Source organism: Lactuca virosa, chromosome 4, assembly GCF_052849685.1.
Source record: "Lactuca virosa cultivar CGN04683 chromosome 4, Lactuca_virosa_CGN04683_v6, whole genome shotgun sequence".
Taxonomy (NCBI): Eukaryota; Viridiplantae; Streptophyta; class Magnoliopsida; order Asterales; family Asteraceae; genus Lactuca; species Lactuca virosa.
The window spans coordinates 312,758,017-312,783,461 of record NC_136429.1 but is presented as its reverse complement, the minus strand read 5'-3'; the positions used below and the strand labels follow the sequence as shown (position 1 = coordinate 312,783,461).

The 25,445-nt window shown below is 36.4% G+C and overlaps 1 protein-coding gene across 1 annotated transcript; it reads right to left on the bottom strand.

Annotated features, from left to right (window-relative positions):
• Window positions 1–23,607: 23,607 nt before the first annotated feature.
• LOC145106062 (DEAD-box ATP-dependent RNA helicase 7-like) lies at window positions 23,608–24,785 on the bottom strand. The gene is made up of 5 exons (XM_079043112.1): window positions 24,707–24,785; window positions 24,530–24,615; window positions 23,983–24,212; window positions 23,807–23,903; window positions 23,608–23,730 (listed from the first exon to the last, which is right to left on the bottom strand). The coding sequence occupies exons 1-5, from the start codon at window positions 24,783–24,785 to the stop codon at window positions 23,608–23,610; spliced, it is 615 nt and encodes a 204-aa protein (XP_078899238.1).
• Between the last annotated feature and the right edge of the window lie 660 nt (window positions 24,786–25,445).

Genomic DNA, 25,445 nt, shown 5'->3' with positions numbered 1-25,445 from the left:
AGTATGTTATAACCACTCCCTTAAAGGCAACACACATACAAAAGAAAAAAACTAACTCTCGTATCGATACTAACTTTAGGATCATGAAATGGAACCACTAAGAATCGCCCGATCTAACCCTGGACCTCGTCTAGACTAAGATGCTCATTCTTCTCAAAGCAACCCCCCTGCAGATTCATCAGCCATAGAGGCCTTGGTAGCACATCGAATTGTTGATGCTATGGAACCTTTCGAAGTAAACCGTAACCCAGGATCTGGACTAGGAGTAGGAGGTGAAAGATCACAAGGGGAAAACCGAGGTCTTCCAACGGCTTGTACGTATAAGGAATTTTTGAACTACAAGCCTAGGATGTTTTATGGAAATGAGGGAGTTACAGGACTCACACGGTGGATTGAAAAAATTGAATCTGTTTTTGAGATCAGTCTTTGCGCTGAGGAGAGTAAAGTAAAGTTTGATGCTTGTACCTTTATGGACGCGACATTGTCTTAGTGGAATGGCCACACCAAGACTCTGGGAATCGCCAATGCAAAGTATCTGTCTTGGGGAGAGCTCAGTCAAATGATGATCGATGAGTATTGCCCACTAGAAGAAATGCAGAAGTTGGAGCAAGAATTGTGGAACCTCACCATGACTGACACATATATCATATCCTACACCAACCGATTTAACGACTTGGAAACCCTCTGTCCCATTTTTGTGATCCCTGAGCACAAAATGATTGAAAGGTACATTTGGGAATTATTTCAACCCATATAGGGATTGGTCACAGCCTCTCAACAGACCACATAACAGTGCCAATAGGTTTGCTTTCAGCTTAACCCGTTAGGAGATCATGCGTGACACTTTGGTTCAGAGAGTGGACATCTCGAAATATTGAGACAAGAAGCAAAAGTCTGGAAATGGATTGAAGGGAAAATCCAAGAAATCCCGATCAAGAGACATGAGACTGTCAAGGTATATGCTGTGACTCTAGCTCCATCCCTGGTAGCAGCCCCCACACCTTAAGGAAAGTATGTAAGTAAACACCCGAAGTGCAACCTATGCCAATTATATCACTCTGTAAACTGCATGATTTGCAGTGTGTGCAATAGAAGGGGCATATTCTCAAGTATTGTAGACAGCTATCAGCAATGCGTGTAGCAGCAACAAACCCAAGGATTGCTACCATGATTGAGAATCAAGGTTGCTATGAATATGGGATAACCGAAAACATTAAGAGAGATTGTCTAAGGTTACGAAATGGTGGAGGGAATGCCAGAGGAAGGGCATTCATGGTTGGCGCCAGGGATGTCATGCAAGACCGAACTGTTGTGATGGGTATGTTTCCTGTTAATGGTTTATTCACAACAATACTTTTTGATTATGGTGCTGAGAAAAGATTTATCACACCTACATTTAAACAACTTTTAAGCAATAAGTTTAAAAAATTAGATGAACCTTACATAGTAGAAATGGCTAACAGATAATCCGATATTACACATAAAATTTTAGAAAACTGCCTTCTAACCTTAAACGACCACACATTTCCTGTTAACCTCATTCCTATGAACATCGAGAGTTTTGATGTCATTATTGACATAGATTGGTTAGCACCGCACCGATCCGAAAATCTATGCTACGAGAAAGCGGTACAACTATCCTTACCTAACGGAGAATCTCTAGTTATCTACGGGGATAGGCCCAACAGAAGCTTTCAGATTATTTCCTGCATAAAAGCGAAAACGTACCTTCACAAGAAGTACTATGCTTTCTTAGCTCACATCGTGGAAAAAAGGAGCGAGAGGAAAGAAATCAAACATATACCCCAAGTATGTGATTTCCCTGATCTATTTCCTAAAGATTTACCAGGATTACCGCCAATTCGTGAAGTAGAGTTCCAAATTGACCTAATTCCAAGGGCATCTGTAGTAGCAAAATCTCCCTATAGATTAGCCCCCTCGGAAATTCAATAACTATCCGGACAACTCCAATAACTTATCAATAAGGGTTTCATAAGACCAAGTTTCTCACCTTGGGGATCCCCGATGCCATTTGTCAAGAAAAAGGACGGAAAGTTCAGGATGTAGATCGACTATAGGGAACTAAACAAGCTAACGATCAAGAATAGATATCCGCTTCCAAGGATTGACGATGTATTTGAACAGTTGCAAGGATCCATCTTCTACTCAAAGATTGATTTATGGTCAAGATACCATCAACTTCAGGTACAAGAGGAAGACATTCCAAAGACAACGTTCAGAACTCGCTATGGCTACTACGAGTTTCTAGTTATACCTTCGAACTAACCAACGCCCCAGCAATCTTCATGGACCTGATGAACCATGTTTGTAAATCCTACCTAGACAAATTTATGATCATATTTATCGAAGGCATATTGATATACTCACGAACATAAGAAGAACACAACCAACACCTATGAGTCATCCTAGAGTTGCTAAGAAAAGAGAAATTGTACACCAAATTCTTAGAGTATGTGTTTTGGATCAGAGAAGTACATTTATGTCACACCCCCAAACCAGACGGCGGAAACGTCCGGGGGTGGATGACTTTATTTGTAGTATCACAAAACATGCATTATAGTAATCAAAGTACAAACAACCATTGCATTAATATGTATAAGTTTTTACATGTGTTCAATCACTGTATATTGACACCAAAATAGTATAGCAAAAGACAGAAGAGATGACTCAAACAGCTTTGTCTTCTCAAAAGCTCGGGGAGTACTTGTCTACTGATTCCCTGAGAATACATGTAATTTGAAAAGAGAGTATTTAAAATAAAGTTGAGTGAGTGAATAAGTATTTATTTTTGAAAGTATGTTTTCTTTTCTTTGAATATGTAAACTGTTCCAGAAAATCCTATATTTTCTGCTGTATATGAAAAGTAGTTTCAATCTCGTAAAACTATTCTATTTGTAAACCAGTGTTCTGTATTTGTATTCCTTTGTAAAACCTGTAAAAGTGAGTGTGCCTGGTTCCACGAGATGTTATTGTAAACTGTAATGTAATACTGTAAATTGTATCATTGTAAACTAGTACTTTGAAAATGTACTCATGTTTAGTTAATTATGATGGGTTTCGAGCAATACATCATTCCTATGGTGTACATGCAAACCCTAATAGCTTTTGGATCTAGTTTGTCTAATGAACATGCAATTGAATATCCAAAGCTATAAACCCTAGATCTATCATATAAGAATTGAAATAAGGGTTTAGTAATTACCTTTGATTGTTATATAGTAATAACAATCAATTCCTTGCTTTGATTGGCTTCAGAAAGCTTAGTGCCTCAAGTGTTGCACCTCTAATGGAGTCACAAACACCACCAAGCAATTGGATGAAGGAGAGAAGAGAGGGGAGGCACCAAAAACGGCTGGAAACCCTAAAGGAACACTTGTCCACGTTTTTGGGGCATAGGGGTCCTTTATATACATGTAGGCTATTAGGGTTTGCAACTAGGAAACCCTAATCTGACTGCTTAGGCCCTAAGCAACCCATGGACTCCTTTAACATATCCCTTGGACGAATTCCTTATGGGCTTCCCATAGAATTCGTCCAACCTATATATTATTAGGTGATCCATAGCCCAATTGTAATTATCTTATAATTACAACTCCAGTCCCCTAAGTTTAATTAATCTCTTTTAGTCACAAAACTAATTCTTTATTAATTCTTGACTAATATTAATTAAACAATATGATTTCTCCTTTAATATATTATTCTCATAATATATTAATAAATCATAATTAAACCTTTCTCTCCTTAGTTCATCCTACATATTGCTATGGTGAAGGCAACCCAAAAGGACCATGCTCATAATCAGGTCAAGTACATACCAAAATAGTTATGGACTTAGACACTAATCCAACAGTCTCCCACTTGGATAAGTCTAATAACTATTTTGCATAACTTCAGAACCTGATCAGCAATCGTAGCTTTCAAAAACCGCTGTCAACTCTGATCTTATCAGATACGCGTGTCCTTTAGATAAGGGATCATATATTCCTCCATTCTACACGATATCGTATAGACATGAGACATGGATTTAAATCATTCTTTCTGTCTATGTATTGTTTCCGGACATCTGATTTATGACGACTGACAACAGACTACAATTGAACACATCAACTTAGTCCCGACTTGGCCAAGCACTTAGGGTGTCAGCACTAAATCATCGAGGGGCCCACATATATTGCTTTTATCCCACTTTGGGTAAAAGGAATGGATAAACTTCGACTTAAATGCTTGCTTGCACCTACTAATCGAATCACACACAACAATAAGTTTTATAACACCAAGTTACTGGTGCGTTTACTTATCATCAATGTGCAACCGACCAGCAAATAACAACTCACACGTCTCGGTTTCAAGAATATACAATGTTATCGTCTCACTGATCACCCGTGATAAATCCATGAAGTGATCCAAGTGAGCGTGGGTTTAATCCAATACTTTAATCTTATCAAAGCACTCATGAACTCTGTAGCAAACTAGTGCTATGTCTAAACACTTTAGACAATCTGCAGACAGATTCATGACAGTCTTCCTTCATACCTACTTCCAACGTATGACCGACTGTGGAGGTTTGAATAACCCAGTTATTCTGGAAGTCAAAACATGCAAAGTGAAACGCAATAATAATATTAATCCTATATGGCCCCAAAACTTTTGAGCGTAAATAAAAACACTTTTATTTAAACACCATATTGATTACTCATTATTCATTGCTTACTGTTTCAGAAAATCAACTTATTACTCAAATTATAACCACAATTGTCCCATGCTCCAAGCATGCACACTTTGGTTTCCTATGGTTCATACTTTGTGAAATAGATCAATTGAAAACTTTTCCAATGAAACTCATTTCACAATCCCCAATCCTTATTATTAGTATAAGAATACCAAATTCTTGCCACTTTTAGAATATGTCAGATTCTAACATTTTATGTAATGATTCTTTCGTAATGTCATAGCACAAAAGTCACCAAGACCCGGCTAATGAAATTACAAGGTATTCCATCGAAAATTGTTACAAGACAATTCCATAGACGTGAAGTTTCACATTCAAAGTACATTCCTTTGAACATCCTTCTCGCATAAAAGTTTCTAATCTAGACATATTTCTTAATATCCAACTCCCATTAATGGAAACATTTCCATATTTGCCATATGACAACTCATTCTTAATAGAATCTTATCTATTCATAATAATGTCAATATAGTCCATCCAATACTATACTTCCAACTACTCACAAGCGACAAATCCTCAGTGAACCTCAGATCGTCCTTTGATAGTTGTTTAATTATTTTAGTCAAAACCGTTTCTAGTCCCTTTTTTTCTCTTAATGCCCTAGGCATTTTGAAAATTTTAGAATGGTCAAATATTATAGCATATGCAATCGATCCTATACCCGAAGCGTATTGGACACGATGCATAATGTCTCATATAAAGACGTGATACTTTATCATCCTTCTGCCATAATATTTTATGTGCCATGTTCCCACTATTCGAACTATGAAGAGGGATGCCGTAATCATAAACGAATATTGAGAATGCACTATGTATCCTTGACTAAATTTATTAACATTTCTCGATCTAAGCTTTAGAATTTTGAAAGGAAGTATAATATTCTCTCCCTTAATTATAGCAAAACAACTTTTCAACCCTTGCAACTTTGCAAAGTGAATCTTTGTTTTCTATAATTAATATTGCTAACTTACAATACTAACCATAATAATCATGCTCCCACTAACATGATGATTATTTTCTTACCAGCATAACACTTATGCTCCCACTAGCTTTGACATGTATTCAGAAAGCAATTGAACTTCCAGAAAACAATGCTTATTGAATTCCTTAAGTTCATATTTCTAATACCTAATGCTTTGATAAGCCTTTATCTAAGATTTTTTAAGCTCATACATCTTTGCCTTAGATAGCTCACATGTGTGTCTAAACAATTCAGAATTTATGTTACTAAGTCCCAAATGTTCAGACCAATTGCCAAATCTCACAATTCGAACTATGAAAAGGGATGCCGTAATCATAATCGAATTTGAGAATACAATTTTCACAATTGCTATCTTCTTAAAATCTCTCTTAGTGAAAGCATTTCCTCACAATCATTTTCATGAAGGAAGGGAACCTTATGTCACTTAGACTTTATGGTGTATGTGTTCCTATCCATGTGAATTCGTCAAAACGAAAGTTTGCGACAAATCCAAAAATATATGGACTGAATTTGCTCAATCTTGATTTCTTGCCTCATGGTAACACGAGTGCCCACCATGTCTTCCAAGTGGTTTTGCAACTCATCCTTACTTATCAATGTACTTTCCATTGATCAAGGTGCTTTGTCTTTATGCATTCAAATGAGAACTCATAGAACTCACATACATATTTAGCTTAATTGGAATGGCACAGAAACAAAATAATGTCAACACGATAGGTTATAAACCTCAAGTCGTGCGCTAGTGATAATTAACTAGGTTTACTCTTGATTTGTTCTTGAAACTTTTCAAGACCATTAAGACTCCCACTGACTCCTTGACATATAAGATTCTCTTGTCAAGAAACATTTCTTGACAAACAAATATTCAAGAGTTAGTGTAGCCTTTTTTTCAAGTTTAACACTTCACACAATTGGTCTTGGTTGGTCTTTGTCTTATCCAAGACATCACAACTTACCAATTTCAAATGTGCAAGAATAAGAAAACTTTTCCAAATTCCACATTTGACGAGTGTTATAAACCTACTTAAGACTTGTCACTCAAGTCATAATCTTGGAGTATGACTCTTAAGACTTGATATTGGAACGAAGTATGATTGACTTATTGATTTAACTATTTCCATAATTCTCGATTCCTCTTCTTAGACATGCAAATGCACTAAGACTCACTTAGAGGACCAATTGAGAAATAGTTCTTAATCATTAAGACTTATCATAAAACACAATAAAAGGTACTCTCCCTTCTTCTTAGAATAGAGAAACTTTTATCTTTCTGCCTACTTGATTCTTCTTATTCGTTCTGCTATTGATTGAAACTCTTTCGATCAACTCAGAATTATACTTAATCTTATAAGTATAACCATATTTACTAAACTTTAGTAAATCATGACGAATATCTTTATCACTCTTGTGGTGGACTTGATCAACGCACAACCTAGTGTACTCGATCTCCTAGTCCTTCTCTTGACACTTTGCCAAAGAATTAGTCTAATTTCCAAATATGAAGTTTCTCATTCATCACGCAACCAAGTTGTATGATTCCAAGTTTCTGTCTAATTGAAACTTGGGCGATGAGAATCTTCCCTTATTTGGAAAATTCTCGACATTTCCACAAATAACATAATTAAGAATCAAATCCATTATTGCTAATAATAGAAACAATTAAACATCAATTTTTCATACACACCATTGCAAGGATAAATAAGTAAGACAAAATCAAAATTTATTTTATTGCGGAAAAATTTGTCCTTACAATGTAATTCAACTGAAAAACTATGCTATTACATATTTCTTATCAATCTATCCTAACTCTAGAGTAGCAGCTCAAAAATCTGATCTTCGAATCCATGCGATCGAAATCCATTTCTTCATGATCGGATTCAACACGCTTCTTCCTTAAGCTTCCTCTCTTTTCTTCGATCCTGCAAAAACATCAAAATGTAATCTTATCACATCATGTGTCAAGAATAAAAAAATAGGAACTTACAGAGTTAGTTAGTGGATTTTACCTGAAGTAGAGCCATACGTCTTGACTCTCCCATCTCTTAGATCTCTCAGGTAAACAGGGCAGCTTCGTCTCCAATGCCCCTTCTCTTGGCAGTAGAAGAAAATGGACTCTTTTGGAATGGCACAAGGAACTATCTCAGAATTTACCTTTTCTGGATTTCCAATGTCACCATTTTCAATGTCCATCGAAGTTTGGGAGTTTGATTCACCAGACAAATTTGCTTGATTAGCATGCCAAATCATTGCTGATTCAGCAGCTATAAGCAAATAGGTCAAATCAATGAGGGTCACGTCATGGATCATCATATAGTACTCTCTAACGAACTCACTATATGATTCAGGAAGCGACTGAAGAACCCAGTCAACAGCCAACTCACCTGAAATCTCGACACCCAACATCCTTAACCTGTCAATGTGTGACTTTATCTCCAAGACGTGTGCACGCACAGGTTGCCCATTTTCGTGTTTACTTGCTAATAGGGCTTGAGTGAGCTTGAAATTTTCAAGCCTTTGAACGTGTGGGTTAGGGAGAATAATTGGAGGAGGTGGAGGAAGTGAAGCATGACTCTCATTTCCTTGATCGTATCGTGGAACGTCATCTTCATTTGGAAAGCTTGTTCCAAGGGACTTGGGAAGACCATTGTAAGATTTAGACATCTACAAAACGGGAGAAAATACAAGTTAGTTGATAAGAATCCTTGATGTAACACCCAAATGAAACATCAAGTCTAAAATCCAACACAACATTCTACAACCTAGAAGAGGGATGCCGTAATCTAGTTGCAGAATATTTGAAGGTAGGTAAATGACGATTTACCAATTTCCACCATGAAAAACGAAAAAGAAGTTTAAGTTTTAAATGAATTGAAACTCCTAGATCTTTTGAGATTCATTGAACTTTTCAATGGCATGTTTAATCTCGATTATGCCCTTCAAATTTGCGACCGGGATGCCGAGGATCACAAACAAGGTGTGAATAACCATACGAATCTACGTGATGCACTCAATGATACTATCACCTAATCAATGTGCCGGTTAACCACACACGCTCCATTGATATATGATAAACATCGAGCCACCCTTCACAACCAATGTCAACCCCAAATTAGTGTGCCGATTAACCACGCACCCTCCACTAACGTTTGGCAAGGGTGTGAAGTGTAATTCCATGGATTAGCATACAAATTCACATTTTGCCTAAAGTAACTATGATTTGGGAATTTGTGAAAGCATTTAGTTACTTTGTACTTCATTATACTTATAATGGAAGGTTTCGTCCTATCCTACCCGTTCGGCTAACGACCCTCCATCAGTCAAGAGTGCGCTGGGTAAGAGTGGATACCCATTCAATCGCCATTTTATAGCCAATTTCCTTAAACACCCCTTATAGACCAGTTTCGTGAATGAGGCCTACTAACGGTAAGACTGACTGTTTACTCATACACACATATATATATAATATTGGACTTTTAATGTTATATATAGTATAGGGTGTATTTTACACTTTTTAAAATACTAGGTGGTCTAATTTAATAAATTATACTTTTAATTTTAATTAAATGTAAACCAAAACTTTATGTGTTTATAAAATCTACTTTAATTATACACCTTAATTAATAAATAAAACCATAAGGGTGTAATTTGAACTTTTTCAAAATACGAGGGTTTTTAGAATTTAACATTTCAAAATTAAACTTTTAATCAACTTTTAAATTCCAAAACTTGAGGGCAAGTTTTGAAACATTTCAAAACATTAGGGTTTAACTATTTAAATTTCAAAAACAAAACTTTTAAGTTCAAATTTAAACTATAAAACTTAAAGGGAGTAATTTGAAACTATTCAAACTTTGTCAAGAACATTCTAGATCAATAAATGAAATAAGGCAATTATATAGTTTTGACCTAGTCTAATTTCTTGCAAGATAATACACCAAATAATTCAAATAATTAAATTTAATCATATAAGGAAGTAATTATTCAATTAATATGAAATTATCTTTTATTTTGGCAAAGATAATCACCCAATATCATAAAAATCCGATTTCTATCAATAAAAAACGTTTTGGTAATTATCCCATAGCAAAAATAGGCAAGAAACCCGAAAAATCCTCCATCTGACTCTCTGACTCGTCGAGTCAGGCTTGGACTCGTCGAGTTCACTATGGACTCGGCGAGTCACCCAGTTGACTCGACGAGTCAAGTAGAAAACCTCAAAAAAATCGATTTTCAGCCAAAATTCGATCAAATAAGCATCAAATTCACTAACAAACAGCCCTAGTCTCTGATACCACTGATGGGTTTCGAGCAATACATCATTCCTATGGTGTACATGCAAACCCTAATAGCTTTTGGATCTAGTTTGTCTAATGAACATGCAATTGAATATCCAAAGCTATAAACCCTAGATCTATCATATAAGAATTGAAATAAGGGTTTAGTAATTACCTTTGATTGTTATATAGTAATAACAATCAATTCCTTGCTTTGATTGGCTTCAGAAAGCTTAGTGCCTCAAGTGTTGCACCTCTAATGGAGTCACAAACACCACCAAGCAATTGGATGAAGGAGAGAAGAGAGGGGAGGCACCAAAAACGGCTGGAAACCCTAAAGGAACACTTGTCCACGTTTTTGGGGCATAGGGGTCCTTTATATACATGTAGGCTATTAGGGTTTGCAACTAGGAAACCCTAATCTGACTGCTTAGGCCCTAAGCAACCCATGGACTCCTTTAACATATCCCTTGGACGAATTCCTTATGGGCTTCCCATAGAATTCGTCCAACCTATATATTATTAGGTGATCCATAGCCCAATTGTAATTATCTTATAATTACAACTCCAGTCCCCTAAGTTTAATTAATCTCTTTTAGTCACAAAACTAATTCTTTATTAATTCTTGACTAATATTAATTAAACAATATGATTTCTCCTTTAATATATTATTCTCATAATATATTAATAAATCATAATTAAACCTTTCTCTCCTTAGTTCATCCTACATATTGCTATGGTGAAGGCAACCCAAAAGGACCATGCTCATAATCAGGTCAAGTACATACCAAAATAGTTATGGACTTAGACACTAATCCAACAGTCTCCCACTTGGATAAGTCTAATAACTATTTTGCATAACTTCAGAACCTGATCAACAATCGTAGCTTTCAAAAACCGCTGTCAACTCTGATCTTATCAGATACGCGTGTCCTTTAGATAAGGGATCATATATTCCTCCATTCTACACGATATCGTATAGACATGAGACATGGATTTAAATCATTCTTTCTGTCTATGTATTGTTTCCGGACATCTGATTTATGACGACTGACAACAGACTACAATTGAACACATCAACTTAGTCCCGACTTGGCCAAGCCCTTAGGGTGTCAGCACTAAATCATCGAGGGGCCCACATATATTGCTTTTATCCCACTTTGGGTAAAAGGAATGGATAAACTTCGACTTAAATGCTTGCTTGCACCTACTAATCGAATCACACACAACAATAAGTTTTATAACACCAAGTTACTGGTGCGTTTACTTATCATCAATGTGCAACCGACCAGCAAATAACAACTCACACGTCTCGGTTTCAAGAATATACAATGTTATCGTCTCACTGATCACCCGTGATAAATCCATGAAGTGATCCAAGTGAGCGTGCGGGGGTATGAACTCACCTTTAAAGGGTGATTCGATTGATGAATTGATATAGGATGTTTATTTCCACAAGTGAAATCCCATAGCAAAACAAGTCCTATATAGCAATTTATATAGCATATATGCAACCAATTAGCTAATATATTAGATTAATTTGTAAGTATAACTTACAAATAGGAGTGTTAGTAGCTAAATTGGAAGCTGAAATGAGTTCACGGCCAGGAGGGGTGTTCACGGCCCAAGAACATGAAGGGTTCATGGCCCTGTGTTCTTGATGAATGAAGAACACCTGATTATTCTAAGCAAATTCCTAAGAAGATTCAAAGGTTTTCATATGGGTGTTCTTCGCGAAAACTAGTGAAATTAATGGATTTCGGCCTAGTATAAGAAGATTGAAGGATGTTCTTGAAGTGATAACAAGATCAAGAAATGATACCTGTTAGATCTTATGATGAACTAGTGATTATCACTTGAATATGATGAGAAAGGATGAATTTAGCATATCCTTGAGGAGAGAGGTTGTTCTTGGCTGATGATACTTGAGAGAGAAGGGGAGAGTTCACGGCTGGAAGATGAGAAATGAGGAGAAAAATGTATATATATATATATATATATATATATATATATATATATATATATATATATATATATATATATGCGAGGGTTCACGGTCCGAAGGGTTCACAGCTGTGAATCTCGTTTGCGGTGCGAAGGCGGTTGTGGCCGAGAAAGCGTTCACGGTCTGAGGGTTTGCAACCCTCGTTCAGGGCCGAAGCCTGTGCTTGTTCTCGGTTGTGAGGCTACTATCCGAAGGGAAAAGAAAGAAAAAGGATGATGCGAATGTTCTTGGATCCAACTTATTCCCTTCTTAACACCTAAAATTCTTAGAGTTTTTAATAAGTAAAGGTTATTGCACTAACCTTAATAAAAATACAATTAATAAAGAGGACTTTAATTGACCCAAATTTGACTTTGATTGTCTAGGGTTGACTTTACAAGTAGGAAATAATGGGTTGTTACAATTTATTGGACATGTGGTCAGCAACAAGGACCAAAATAAAGGCAATCAAGAATTGGGAAGCACCTACGACGACGATTGAGGTGCGCCAATTCCTAGGATTGGCAGGCTACTATCAGATATTTATCGAAAACTTCTCCAAAATAGCAAAAACCCTTACAACACTAACGTAGAAGGACAAAGAGTTCAAATGGGAAGAAAGAAAGAGTTTGCGTTGCAAAATTGAAACAAATGTTGTGCAGAGCGCCAATTCTTTTACTCCTGAAAGGAACCAAATACTTTTTCGTCTATTGCGACGCCTCATACCAGGGCATGGGATGTGTACTTATACAGAGAGACAAGGTTATCGCATATGCTTCACGCTAACTTAAGGTGTACGATAATAATTACACCACCTATGATTTAGAATCGGGAGCTGTAATTTTCGCCTTAAAAATCTGGCGACATTACTTATATTGCAAAAAGTGTACCATATACACCGACCACAAGAGTCTTCAACATATCTTCAATCAAAAAGAGTTCAATATGAGGAAACGAAGATGGATAGAACCACTGAATGACTACGAGTTAAAAATCAGATATCATCCAGGTAAGGAAAATGTGGTAACTGATTCTCTGAGTAGAAAAGAATGAGTTAAGCCTGGCAGGGTGAAAGCACTCACCTTGAAAGCTCGGTCAAACCTTACTGCCCAAATCCGATAAGCGTAACGAAAGGCCCTTAAGGAAGAGACCAAGGTAGAAGAATGCCTGCGAGGAATGGAGAAGCAATTCGAGTCCAAGGATGATGGAACCCTACATTTCATGGATCGAATCTGGGTGCCAAAGTTCGGCGATATCAGGAGTTTGGTTTTTGATGAAGCTCACAAAACAAGGTATGCAGTCCACCCGATATCTGACAAGATGTACCTTGACTTAAAGAGGAGGTATTGGTGGCCGAACATGAAAGCAGAAATCGCCACCTACGTGAGCAAGTGCTGGACTTGTGCTAAGGTCAAGGCATAATACAAAAAAACCCCAGGTCTAATACAAAAACTAGAAATACCTGAGTGGAAATGGGAACAAATTTCATGGACTTCATCACCAAACTACCCAAGAAACCCAACGTATATGACACAATTTGGGTAGTGATCGACCGTTTGACTAAGTCTGCACATTTTGTGCCAATCAAAGAGATGGATAAAATGAAGAAGCTAGCCAGAACTTACATTAAGGATATAATTCGACTACACGACATACCGACATCCATTATCTTGGATAGAGATAGCCGATTTACATCTCAATTCTTGCAAACAATGTAGCGAGCATTGGGAACACAACTTGATATGAGCGTAGCCTACCATTCGTAAACTGATAGTCAAAGTGAAAGGACTATACAAACACTGGAGGATATGCTCAGAGCATGCGTGATAGAATTTGGAGATGCTTGGGATACTCACCTACCTTTAGTCGAGTTCTCTTATAATAACAACTATCACACCAGCATAAAGGTTGTGTGTGACAAATGAGAAATTCCCGTCATCGATCGTCATTAGAGATTAGCATCGAAAAATGATGATAATCGAGCTTTTCATATTTCAGGAAAAATCTGATCAGTTAGGTTAAAAAACGAGTGACCAAAATGTTACACCACTTTTTATAATGGTTAGTGTATTTGGAAAGTACATGACAAAGTGATCCCAAGGATATAAACTTTGTAAAAATCTAACTCCGATTGGAGAAGTTATGATTTTACAAAAATAAAAATCAACCCTGTTAATAATACTATTAACATCAATATTAATGTCAATATTTGGCTAACGTCACTAAAAGGAAAATCGTAGTACTCCGAGAGATAAGAACTTTAAAAGGAAAAAGGTCAAAAACGGAGTTCATATGAAGAAGATACGATTTACAAAAATATATATAAAATACAGGTTAAAAATAAAAGTTAAAATTTGGCAATGCAACCTTAAGGAAAGTTGTAGTACTAGTAGAGAGCTACACAAATATATAAAGAGGTAAGAAACAAGATTCATATAAGGAAGATATAATTTTTTATAAAAGATTTAGAGGTGCGCCCCATGCTCGACGCGCACGTCTGACACCCAGATTCGTCGAGCTTAGAGAGATGTGGACCATCAGAAATGTGACACATGGCAAACTCCGGATGGAGCCACGAGTCGAGTGCACGTCACACGTGAAAATGTGCCACAGGCACAAACAATATAAATACAGTTGCTCACTTTCTGATATCCTCACCCCAAAACTCTCTCTATATCTCGCAAGCTATTTCAGAAGTCCTCCCAATGGCACGAGCCTTCGGGTGCAGTAGCATGGATGGTTTAGACTAAGCTACTAGAGTAAGTTTACGACCCCATTTTACTATTTTAAAAGTTTTATGGGGGGGGGGGGGGAATACATGCTTATCAAACTGTTTTATCAATATATATATATATATATATATATATATATATATATATATATATATATATATATATATATATATATATATATATATGAATCCTTATATAAAGCACGAAATCTTAGGATAATGTAGCTATAGATACTATACCTACTTGTAAGCTATGATATTATGGCTAAGAGTTATGATATCCGATAGTCTAGGAAGAGATATTACCTAGATGTTATAATGACACATTTTCTAGGATAACACAGTACCTACCTGAAAGTAATGCTGGTCAAATATAAGGATATGCTCTGTACCTAATCGTTACTCTGCCCAAATATTCGGTTTTCAAATTAATCATAATTAGGGTATATATGTATGTATGTATGTATGTATGTATGTATGTATGAATATATATATATATATATATATATATATATATATATATATATATATATATACATATACATACATACATACATACATACATACATACATACATACATATATATATATATATATATATATATATATATATATATATATATATATATATACATACTAGATAATTATGAGATCTAAAAGGTATAATTATCAAATATAAAAGTAAAAAGGTTTATATTGTGATAGTTATAGGAAATTCCAAAGAAAGAAAGATAAAAGATAAAATACCTAAGGTTAATGCATTGGTGAGCTCTTATTATTCATCCTTAGCCTGATTAAATTCGACTACCCCGAACATATAATCGTTAATCTTGCAAGAGCCAGAAAGATATGTATAGAATTATACAGGGTTTGACACCCACCTACGATTCCTAGTTAGAAAGATATGTATAGAATTATAAAAGTAAAAAGGTTTATATTGTGATAGTTATCGTCGATTTTTAGGGCTCATGGTAATACATTACAACCGCCTTAGAGATCTAACTACCAAGAGGGACGCCTTAGAGTGGTAGATAAAATATGTTAGGATTAACAAAATATCCTAAAAGATAATAAGATAGGATCGGTACATATCCTGTAAAGATAGTAAATTAAGATTAGTAAAGTCTCCTAAAAAGATAATAAGTTACGATTAGATAATAAGATAGGATTGGTAAATATCGTACAAATATAGTAAATTAGGATTGGGAAAGTATCCTAAAAAGATAGTAAGTGAGGATTGATAAAAATCCAAAAAGATAATAAGATATTGGTAAATATCCTACAAAGATAGTAAGTTAGGATTGGTAAAACATCCTGTAGAGATCATAAAATAGGATTGGTAGGACATCCTAAAAACATAAGAGACAATAAAGCATAGGAAACCAGGAATTTAAGTAAAATGATCATAATCATAGTAAGAATTTCTAAAAAGTTTTCAAAAAGTTGATTATGTTTATCTGAAAACCTGTGAACTCACCAACATCAAGTTGACATTTCCAAAATCGCATGTGTTCCTAGGATGGAGAAAATATAAACGCAAGGAAGGAAATTGGGCTTGAAGATAGTTACATTTTATTTATTCCATGTAATAAACGATATTAGTTTAATGAAAAGATAGTTATGGTTTGTGCTCTGTGATTTGGGTAATCTATATAAATACTATCACCACTTGGCATTTCCGCCGTCGGTCGGGGAAGGTGTGACAGAATGGTATCAGAGCAAGTTGCTATAGCTAATTAGTATTTTTTTAAAAAATATGAATATAGATTTAGACATATACTGCGATTAGGTTTTCCCTCAAACCTATAAATAAAAGTATTATTATTAATTACTAGACTACTTACGGGAGAGGTGACTAGTTTGAACTGCCAATTGGTGCTAGATTTCAGAACAACTATAAGCTTAAATGATCCTGCTCTCTGGCACTTCTCATCTGGCCAATCCCTATTTTGATAGTCTAGAAGTACAAAACAATAATAATCGCCAATCCCAAATAAATATACAAATCAAGAATGCAATATATAAGTCATTTATCTAAGCTAGTTCTATATGTAAAGGTTGAGTCAATCCTAAACGTAGCATGATCACCTATGTTTAGTCTTGTGTGAACCAATACATCAACTGAATTAGGGTTAGATAAATGGTAAAATAGAAACCACACAAACACAAACCAAAAGCATACATAAGTGTATCAAAATATCCCACAAAATAAGTAAAAACAAGTATCAAAATACAACCCAAATGCGTCAACCCTCCCACCTACTCGCTACTCTTATACTCACCCTCATCGTCCTCCGTACGCTCCTCGCTGTCATCATTAGTATCCCTGAGATGTGTTCTTTAAGTGACATCACCATCATGACCATGCTGAGCAGGTGGTGGAACATCAGGACACACTTGAGGAAAAGGTGGATGGTCCATCCCTAGATGTTGCATTACCCTAGCAATTGAAGCCATGATCCAGCGACACTCCTCCTGTGCAGCATCGATATGCTGCATCATATCGCGTAGAGTCGGCTCCGGCAGATCAAGCTCTGCATGCCTAGGTCTCTGATGCCTCACAAAGGTAGGCTCACAGATATGCTCTGGCTCCACTTGTATAATCGGCTCCATGGTATCGTCATCCGAAATCCTCCACTGCCGCCCCACTCCTTGACTCAACACCCACATATTTCCTAGAGCGGCAGTACCCATGTATCAGATAGGAATAAGAACCATCCCGCTAGTGTCAACCTCATAAGATAGGGCCAACCGAGTGACACAATGACCCTCGTAAATCCTGCTCGAAGGCAGGGAACCTAGAGCCATACCAGATAAATAGAGAGCAAGAGCAAATGGAAGATGGAGGCAAACCACAGTCTGAGTGAGGCACCACATATAGAAGAGGTCGCCAGAAGGAAACTTGTCACACTCCTCGTGATGACAAATAGTACAGGCAACCAATCGGTGGATCAACCGATAAATAGGAACTCTCCTTGGCCGTCCTAGAGACATAGGTCCCCATAGCATGACCCCGGACCTGCATGTAGCTATACTCATGTGGTGGCTCGGTAATACAGTTGTCAAGATAAGCATAAAAATGAGGACTCACAGTCTCCTCCACTGTATAAATCCCTAGACGTCTCCCCAGCTCGACCAGGCTGCAAGAGTGGGATACGCCTCCTAGGTGAAAAGTAAAGACTGATCGATCAGCCCGTCTTGTCGATGTATTGTGGAAGAAGACTGTTGAAAATAACTCCCAACAAAGCTCCTTGTAAATCACCTCCCGAACCCCAACAAATATGCTGCCATCCATGGCACACAAAAAGCTCAAGAACGCTATCATCCCGCAAGACATGGGTAAGGAATGTCTCTAGACAAGTTGTCAAACCAGACTCGTCCGCATCCTTCCAGGAAAGAGCCTGAGGAAAGCCGATATTCTTGGACAGAAGAGTGATCAGACGAGAGACGAAAGAACTCCGATCAAACAGATCATCGGGGAACTGTAGGAATGGGTGTGATGGCCAGTTAGGAGGTAACTGACCCGCAACTTGTCGACCTTTTCTTGACATATCTGTAGAAAAATAGACAAAAAACAGTTAGGAATAAGCTAGAGTAGTTAAATGCTGTAAAAGGTGTTGAAATAGACCAAGTGCGCAAAGGTGCGTGCTGCATGCGAGTGCATGCAGTGCATATTCCTCTACGCGACGTGCTCCAAGAAAACGAAGAACAAAAGGTTTGGAAAACTATTGTTTTGTCTAATTTTCAACACAATAACCACGTAGGGATGTTCGAATAAGCTTCTAGAGCACAAATAAGTAGCTCATTTCGCTTAAAACATTGCCAATTTAAGGATTTAGCTAAAAATTCAGAAAAATTTTCAAATTGTAAAAACTCAAAATGAGGAACAATGGATGAAATAAACTCAAAATTAAGTATCTAGGAAGTAAATAGGTAGTATGGTTAGCTAAATTACTCATTTATTTCACAAAATTTAACCAAAATCCATCAATTGATAAAAACCTCCAAAAAGTCCTAAACATGAAATTTAGCCTAAATATTATACTGGATTAAGTAAGAAGGATACCTGAAAGTAGAGGAGTCGAAAGAGATGTAGAAATTGAAGTTTTGGACCAGGCGCGCGATGCATGCAGCGTGTGTGTGGGACCCAATCTAGACAGAATAAAGGGGGGGGGGGAAGGAATATTGGAAAGGTATAGAATGAGGCCAAAAACCAACTTTAATGCTGATATGCTGCAAGTGCACGCGACGCACATCGTATGCTCGATGTGTAACACCTAGTTCCTGGTATGTATTTAATCAAAGATTTATTCACTTTTGTATAGAAACTCGACGGGTTGGAGGCCCCAAAATCGTCGAGTAGGAATGAAATTGGACGCAGGATGTGAAGTCTACTCGACGAGTTGAGAGAACCAACTCAACGAGTAGGACTGGCAGAGTGAAACCCTAATTTTTATGGTTTTGCACCCTATTTAAACACCTTAACCTCGAAAGGTTGGCCTCATTTACAAGCTCCAAGTCCCAAAACCTAAATCTCGAAACCCTAATGCTTTTTCTGAGTTTGTGAGCCATCCTTGAGAGAGTTTTGTGTGGTTGAAGCTTGTGGAAGAAGAAGAAGCTTGAGGATTCAAGAAGAAGCTAGTAGATCTAGAGATACCACTTCATTCTCATCATTTTCTGGTAAGCAAGTCTCAAACTTCCTTAGTGAATTCTTAGATCTCCTTATTATCACTTTATTAAGTTTTTGGTCCAAGAAGCATGATCTTGGGGAAATGGACGTCCCAAGTGAGTATACATTCAGATTTAGAACCATGGAGGGCTTTCATGGCAGAAAGGTGCAAACTTTATGGCCATTGAAGCCCCATGCAAGCTTTAGCATGTCATTTTGGCCTTTTAATCTCCAAAAGGCCATGCATGGATGGAAATTTAGAAGCTTTATGTAATTCTGAAGTATCTAGGGTCCAGATCTCAGTGTGTATGCCTTATTTTGGAGTATTGATGGCTTGTGGACCAAGATCTAGGTCCTAAAGAGTTAGGGTTTGAGCTAAATCCATTAAGTAAGGGTATTAACGGGTAAAGTTGGAAACTTTACCCTTAAAAGGACAATTTCAGTGTATATGTTGAGTATGGAGCGTAGATCTGAAGAATAGAGGCTTAATCCATTAAGATGAAGCAACAGACTGAAGAACTCAGCGAGTTCATAGAGGAACTCGAAGAGTTGGTTCGATTTGTCCTGATTTTGTAAAGGACAGAACTCGGCAAGTCTAAGGTAGGACTGGAGGAGTTGACTCGTTTTATCATGACTGAGAGTAGCATTGAAACTCGGTGAGTCAGGGGAATGACTCGATGAGTTGAGTCTACTGAGGGTCGAATTTGACTTGACTGGACTGGACGTTGACTTTGACTTTGACCAAGGTTAACCCGTGAAGGGGGTTTTGAGTATGGAATGGTATATAAAAGGATATTATGTATAGGGTGTGAGCAGAGTCGGTTGCGGAGTAGAGACGTTTCAGCTATTAACATGACATTAAGGTGATTTTCCTCCTGTAGGAACGAGTCTAATCCACCAATGCGGGCCCGTGTAGAGTATGTGATGATTAGTAGCTAAGTATGGGCAGGGCCCGTATCTTAGCCTTATTTATGATTAGTAGCTAAGTGTGGGTTGGGCCCGTATCATAGTATTATTTGAGTATGAATATGAATTGGTAGATTATGGTTATACTTGTTGTCTGCGTGATACTTGTATGTATGTTTTAGTTAGCAGAGTGTGGGCGGGGGCCTGTATCTTCTGGATAGCGGAGTGTGGGAGAGGCCCGTTGTGACATCCCCATTTTCACAGCCAGAAAAGACCGATTTTGTTTATGATTTATAAAAATCAGAGTACCTCTTTTAGTGAAAATGTTGCGAAATTTGTTCCCAGTAAAACATGATAAATGCGTTATCAAAACATTTCCGAAGAAATGTAATTTTATTCATTTTAAAACATTTGGGATGTCATCGTCAACACAGAAACATAAGCATAAACAGAACTTACATTCATTTACACTAGTGATCTACATCTCTTTAATCTCTCAGTGTAATCTAACTTCGTATCGACACCTGTGATACAAATAAGCTTGAGTGGGTCAGGTTGGGAAACTTGGTGAGTACACAGGGATTTCAATCCCACAATGTTATATCATATATATAATTTAAAACTCACAAAATATACAATTTCACCATATATATATAAGCAACTCTTACCTCACCCCGTTAATCCTTACAACGAGACTATCCATACTCTCGGACCTTAAATTTTACCTGTCACTTAACCCATAGTCTCAGATCTAATTCATGCTCTCGAATCAATAATTGAGCCCATTCCATACTCTCGGATTAGGGACAAGTGTCTATGTGTAAATCCATTATCCCGAATTAACGATGAATGACTATGTCCTATCCATACTCCCGGACTGAGGACGACTGACTATGTCTTAATCCATACTCCCGGACTAAGGACAACTGCCTATGTCTTAATCCATACTCCCGGACTAAGGACAACTGACTATGTCTTAATCCATACTCCCGGATTAATGACAGTTGACTATGTCCAATCCATACTCTCGGACTAGGGACAATGACTATGTCTAATCCATGCTCCCGGATCAATGACATATACTAAAGTTCTATTCTCTGAGTATAACTCACTCGTACTCATAAGAAAATACTACCCAATATTCCTCATAATTAATTTAGGTTTAATCTTTAACCTAAATCATCATATATAATCAGGTATGTTCTTTAACACGTATTTCAGGCAACATCAGTTAACTCGCACATAAACATATAATTAATACTTCAATCAATACTTGTATTAAAATCATGTTCATGAAAGGGACTATGCACTCACACATAAACTCTTTAACAAATATTTAACTCTTTAACATATATTTAATACTTTAATTAATACTTGTATTAAAATCATGTTCATGAAAGGGACTATGCACTCACACATAAACTCTTTAACATATATTAAATACTTTAATTAATACTTGTATTAAAATCATGTTCATGAAAGGGACTATGCACTCACTTGATAAGGTGGTGACTCGGTACTCGGACAACGCTTCGTTTACTTTAAAATAATTTCCTTCGACGAAACCTAGTATTATTACCACTAGATTTTAGTCTACTATTTACCGTGACTAATTATTAGTCTTATCATTATTCACTACTAGAAAAATAGTCTTTTACGACGCGCAATGCGTGTCGTAAAAGGCTCAGACGACGCGCAAATGCGTGTCAAGAAAGGCCCTGTCATAACGAGGGACGACACGCTTTTGCGCGTCGTCTATTTACGACGCGCATTTACGACGCACAATTACGACACGCATTTACGACGCGCGTTTACGATATGTATTGCGTATCAAGGAAGGCCCTGTCATAAATGAAGATGACACGCATTTGCGTGTCGTAACCTTACGACGCACATTTACGACTCGCAATGCGTGTCATTAAAGCCCCTGTCAAGAAAGGTCATGTCATAAATGAAGATGACACACATTTTTGCGTATCATAATTTTATATGTTTAAAAAAATATTATTTATATATTTACTAATTTTCAAATTAAATTTGTATTTAATGTCTCAGAATAGAAAATAAAATATCATATACAAAAAAAATACAATCCATTGCATAAAATTTAATGTCATACAAATAATCGTTACATGGAAAGATAAAACAAATCAATAGAAGTTGTAACAAAAATTTACAAACTAATTAGATACAAGAAATATAAAAAAATATACCCTCAACTGCTTTTCAAAGTCTAATCTCCATGTCAGCTCTTCAACGCACTTCTCCAGTTTGTCCTTAGCTTCTCTAAGAGCTCCAACATCTCTTGCAGCCTGTGACAACATATTATAATTTTTTAATTACTATTTTTTCTTATAATTCAAAGCATTTAGATAAAAGTGTAATATATAATACTTAGATTTTTTACAGAAAATCCATTCACCAGCTTCAACATTCTTAATTCTTTCCTTGCTACCTTTGAGGAAACTCTCTTTACTTGATAACTTTCAGCTGCATTAAGACAAAATACAAATCATTATATTTCTACCTTGTTCTTATTAACCTTTAATTGAATTTCAAAATGAAAATGACAAGATTTTCTTACATTGTCCATTTAACAAGTCTAGGCCTCTCTCATGTAAAATCTTCAAGTGAAAAACGTATCCAGACAAGAAAACATCAACACCTGCTTCATATGGACAATATTTCATTCCATAATCCTTCTCAAGACTAAACACAACATAATCAAAAACATTTGAATTTATGAAAACAAGTAAAGATAATATGCAATCCAGGGAAAACATGAGAATAATGAAAAGGAAAGAGCTAAACTTGGACTTTGACTTCAAACCGACTCCTTTTCAACTTCAATATTCAAGCTTTTCTAGGTGAATTCACTAACTCCTCTTTTGACCTGTACTAAAAATCATTTCTAGTGGTCTTACCAGGCATGTTAACTAATTATAAAACAAATCATATCAATATCTCAACTTTTTAACTAATGACAAAAATAACCTTGTCAATGCAGCGATCCACATCCAGAAGTTAGTAGAAGTAAGAGAGTTGCTTGTACACATCAGCCTCCGAATACTAGTCAACAATTAAATTTTCAGTTTTTGATGAAGGGTAATGACAAAAATAGTGTTTTTGACTTTGAGATAACAGAAGCACGCTAGTTACTAATTTTTTGATCATAGACTGATACAACCCATAATTGATTATTAGAGGCTGAACGATAAAAGTTTGGCTTGGGCCTGTGACTGGTTAAAATATAATTAACTCCCAACATTTCATTATTTCTAATCATATACAATTTTCATAACCTTGAGTTATTATTTATCAAATATATATAAATCTAACGAAGGTGTGTAAACAGGTCTTCCAGCCTCAAGATGCAACGTGACATGGTTTTCCATAGATGATAAGAGTGACATGTGCTTGATTTCAGTATACCCCTGTAAAAAAAACCATAATATAATAAGGAAAAAATATAAAATCAAATTTTAAAATACAAAAAATATAAAGACTCACAATGCTCTTGGCAAGTGCCTTTGCAAGAAGCTCTACTGGTGTTAGGCCGGAATTGTTTAACAACTCTTCAACAGCCGACTTGAAAACAGGGATCACACTGCAAAAAAAACATTTAACAACCATGTTATTTAACAAGTCAAGGTTATAATCATAAAATCACTACCAGTGTATTTTACCTATCAACAACTTGAATTATAGCTTCTGCAGCATCACCACCAACAGCTTTAGCAATATCAGCAGGTTGAGGGGCGTATATGTGTTCAAATTTCACACCTGCCTCCCTCTCTAATTTTGAAATATTTGAATTTCTGGGCTCATAAAGTGTAATTGCAACACCTGAATTTCCCGCCCTTCCTGTCCTCCCAGATCGGTGAATGTAGTCTTCAACATCACGCGGTGGTTCACACTGAAGGGGTAGAATCGTAATTTCAGCAAAAACAAGAAAAAAAAATAAACTGTGATATATAATTGTTTTGAAAGAATGTACCTAGATGATTAACTGAACATCATTAATGTCTAGTCCTCTTGCTGCAACATTCGTGGCCACTAGTGTCATAAACTTGCCAGATCGGAATCCCGCAAGTGTTGCCTATTATATATATATATATATATATATATATATATATATATATATATATATAGAAAATATCATGAAAAGAAGTTTAAAACTTTATACAAAAATAATAAATAGAGTAGAATGATTTTGATTTAAATGTATCTCACGAAAAGACTGTTGAATGTCTCCATGAAGAGGGCGTGCTCCCTCCAGCACACCAGAAAGTTCAGTGAAAACAATTGTTCTTCCTCCACTGAAAAAAACAAAATCGAAAATTAAAGATGAGAATTTACAAAATTAGCCACAAAAACTAGCAAAGTCCTGAAATTCAATTTTCAACTAACCTGCTATGATGGCGAATGATGTCAGGAATGAACTGCGACCTAGTTGACCAAGAGCAAGGCATGATGATGTGTGTGACATTTTCACGATCATGGCTTTTGTCAAGACAAATGTGAGTTTAATCAAATTTGTTCATTACTTAAACACCAAAACCATTGAATAGCATTTTGTCCACACGTGATCTGTGAAATCCAATATCTGAGAAGGAAATCATTCTCTAATTACAATCAACCCCTCAAGTTTTGACTAAGAGCAAAAAGTTTCCCAGATTTTGTAACAATTACCAAACAGTCCCTAGACTCTTACCAGACGAGTTTCATAGCCAAATGATCTGCAATAGAGTGAGAAGAAATTGGCCGACTCCCCATAACGACCCTTCTTTGTTTGAAGAAGCTACACCATGAAAGATGCCATGAGTTTAAAGAATCAGAAAGTGATTTTAAAAAGTTAAAAAAAAATTATGTACCTTTATAGGATCATTATACTGTGGAAAACAGGTGAGTCTTGAACATGATCTACAACTGGTCCAAGGAAAAATACATATGAGAAAATAAAGAAAAGAAAGGGATTAAATTAAACAAGAAATAATATTTTTTTATACCCCTCAGGTGATAGCCCTCTGGCTGTAATGTAAGGCCTAATGGCCCTTATGGACCAAGCATTTTGCATGAGTACATGGACTAATATGAAAAGGAGTTATTCAAACCATTTATTGCATTGACATAATTACCCTCGGCCACA

What these genes read in the sequence shown, in the direction of transcription:
- LOC145106062 (XM_079043112.1), bottom strand. Translation starts at nt 24,785, where the DNA reads ATGTCACACACATCATCATGCCTTGCTCTTGGTCAACTAGGTCGCAGT. An exon ending in ATCATTCGCCATCATAGCAG is followed by an intron (nt 24,616 to 24,706) that starts GTTAGTTGAAAA and finishes TGTTTTTTTCAG; the next exon opens with TGGAGGAAGAACAATTGTTT. An exon ending in ATAATTCAAGTTGTTGATAG is followed by an intron (nt 23,904 to 23,982) that starts GTAAAATACACT and finishes TTTTTTTTGCAG; the next exon opens with TGTGATCCCTGTTTTCAAGT.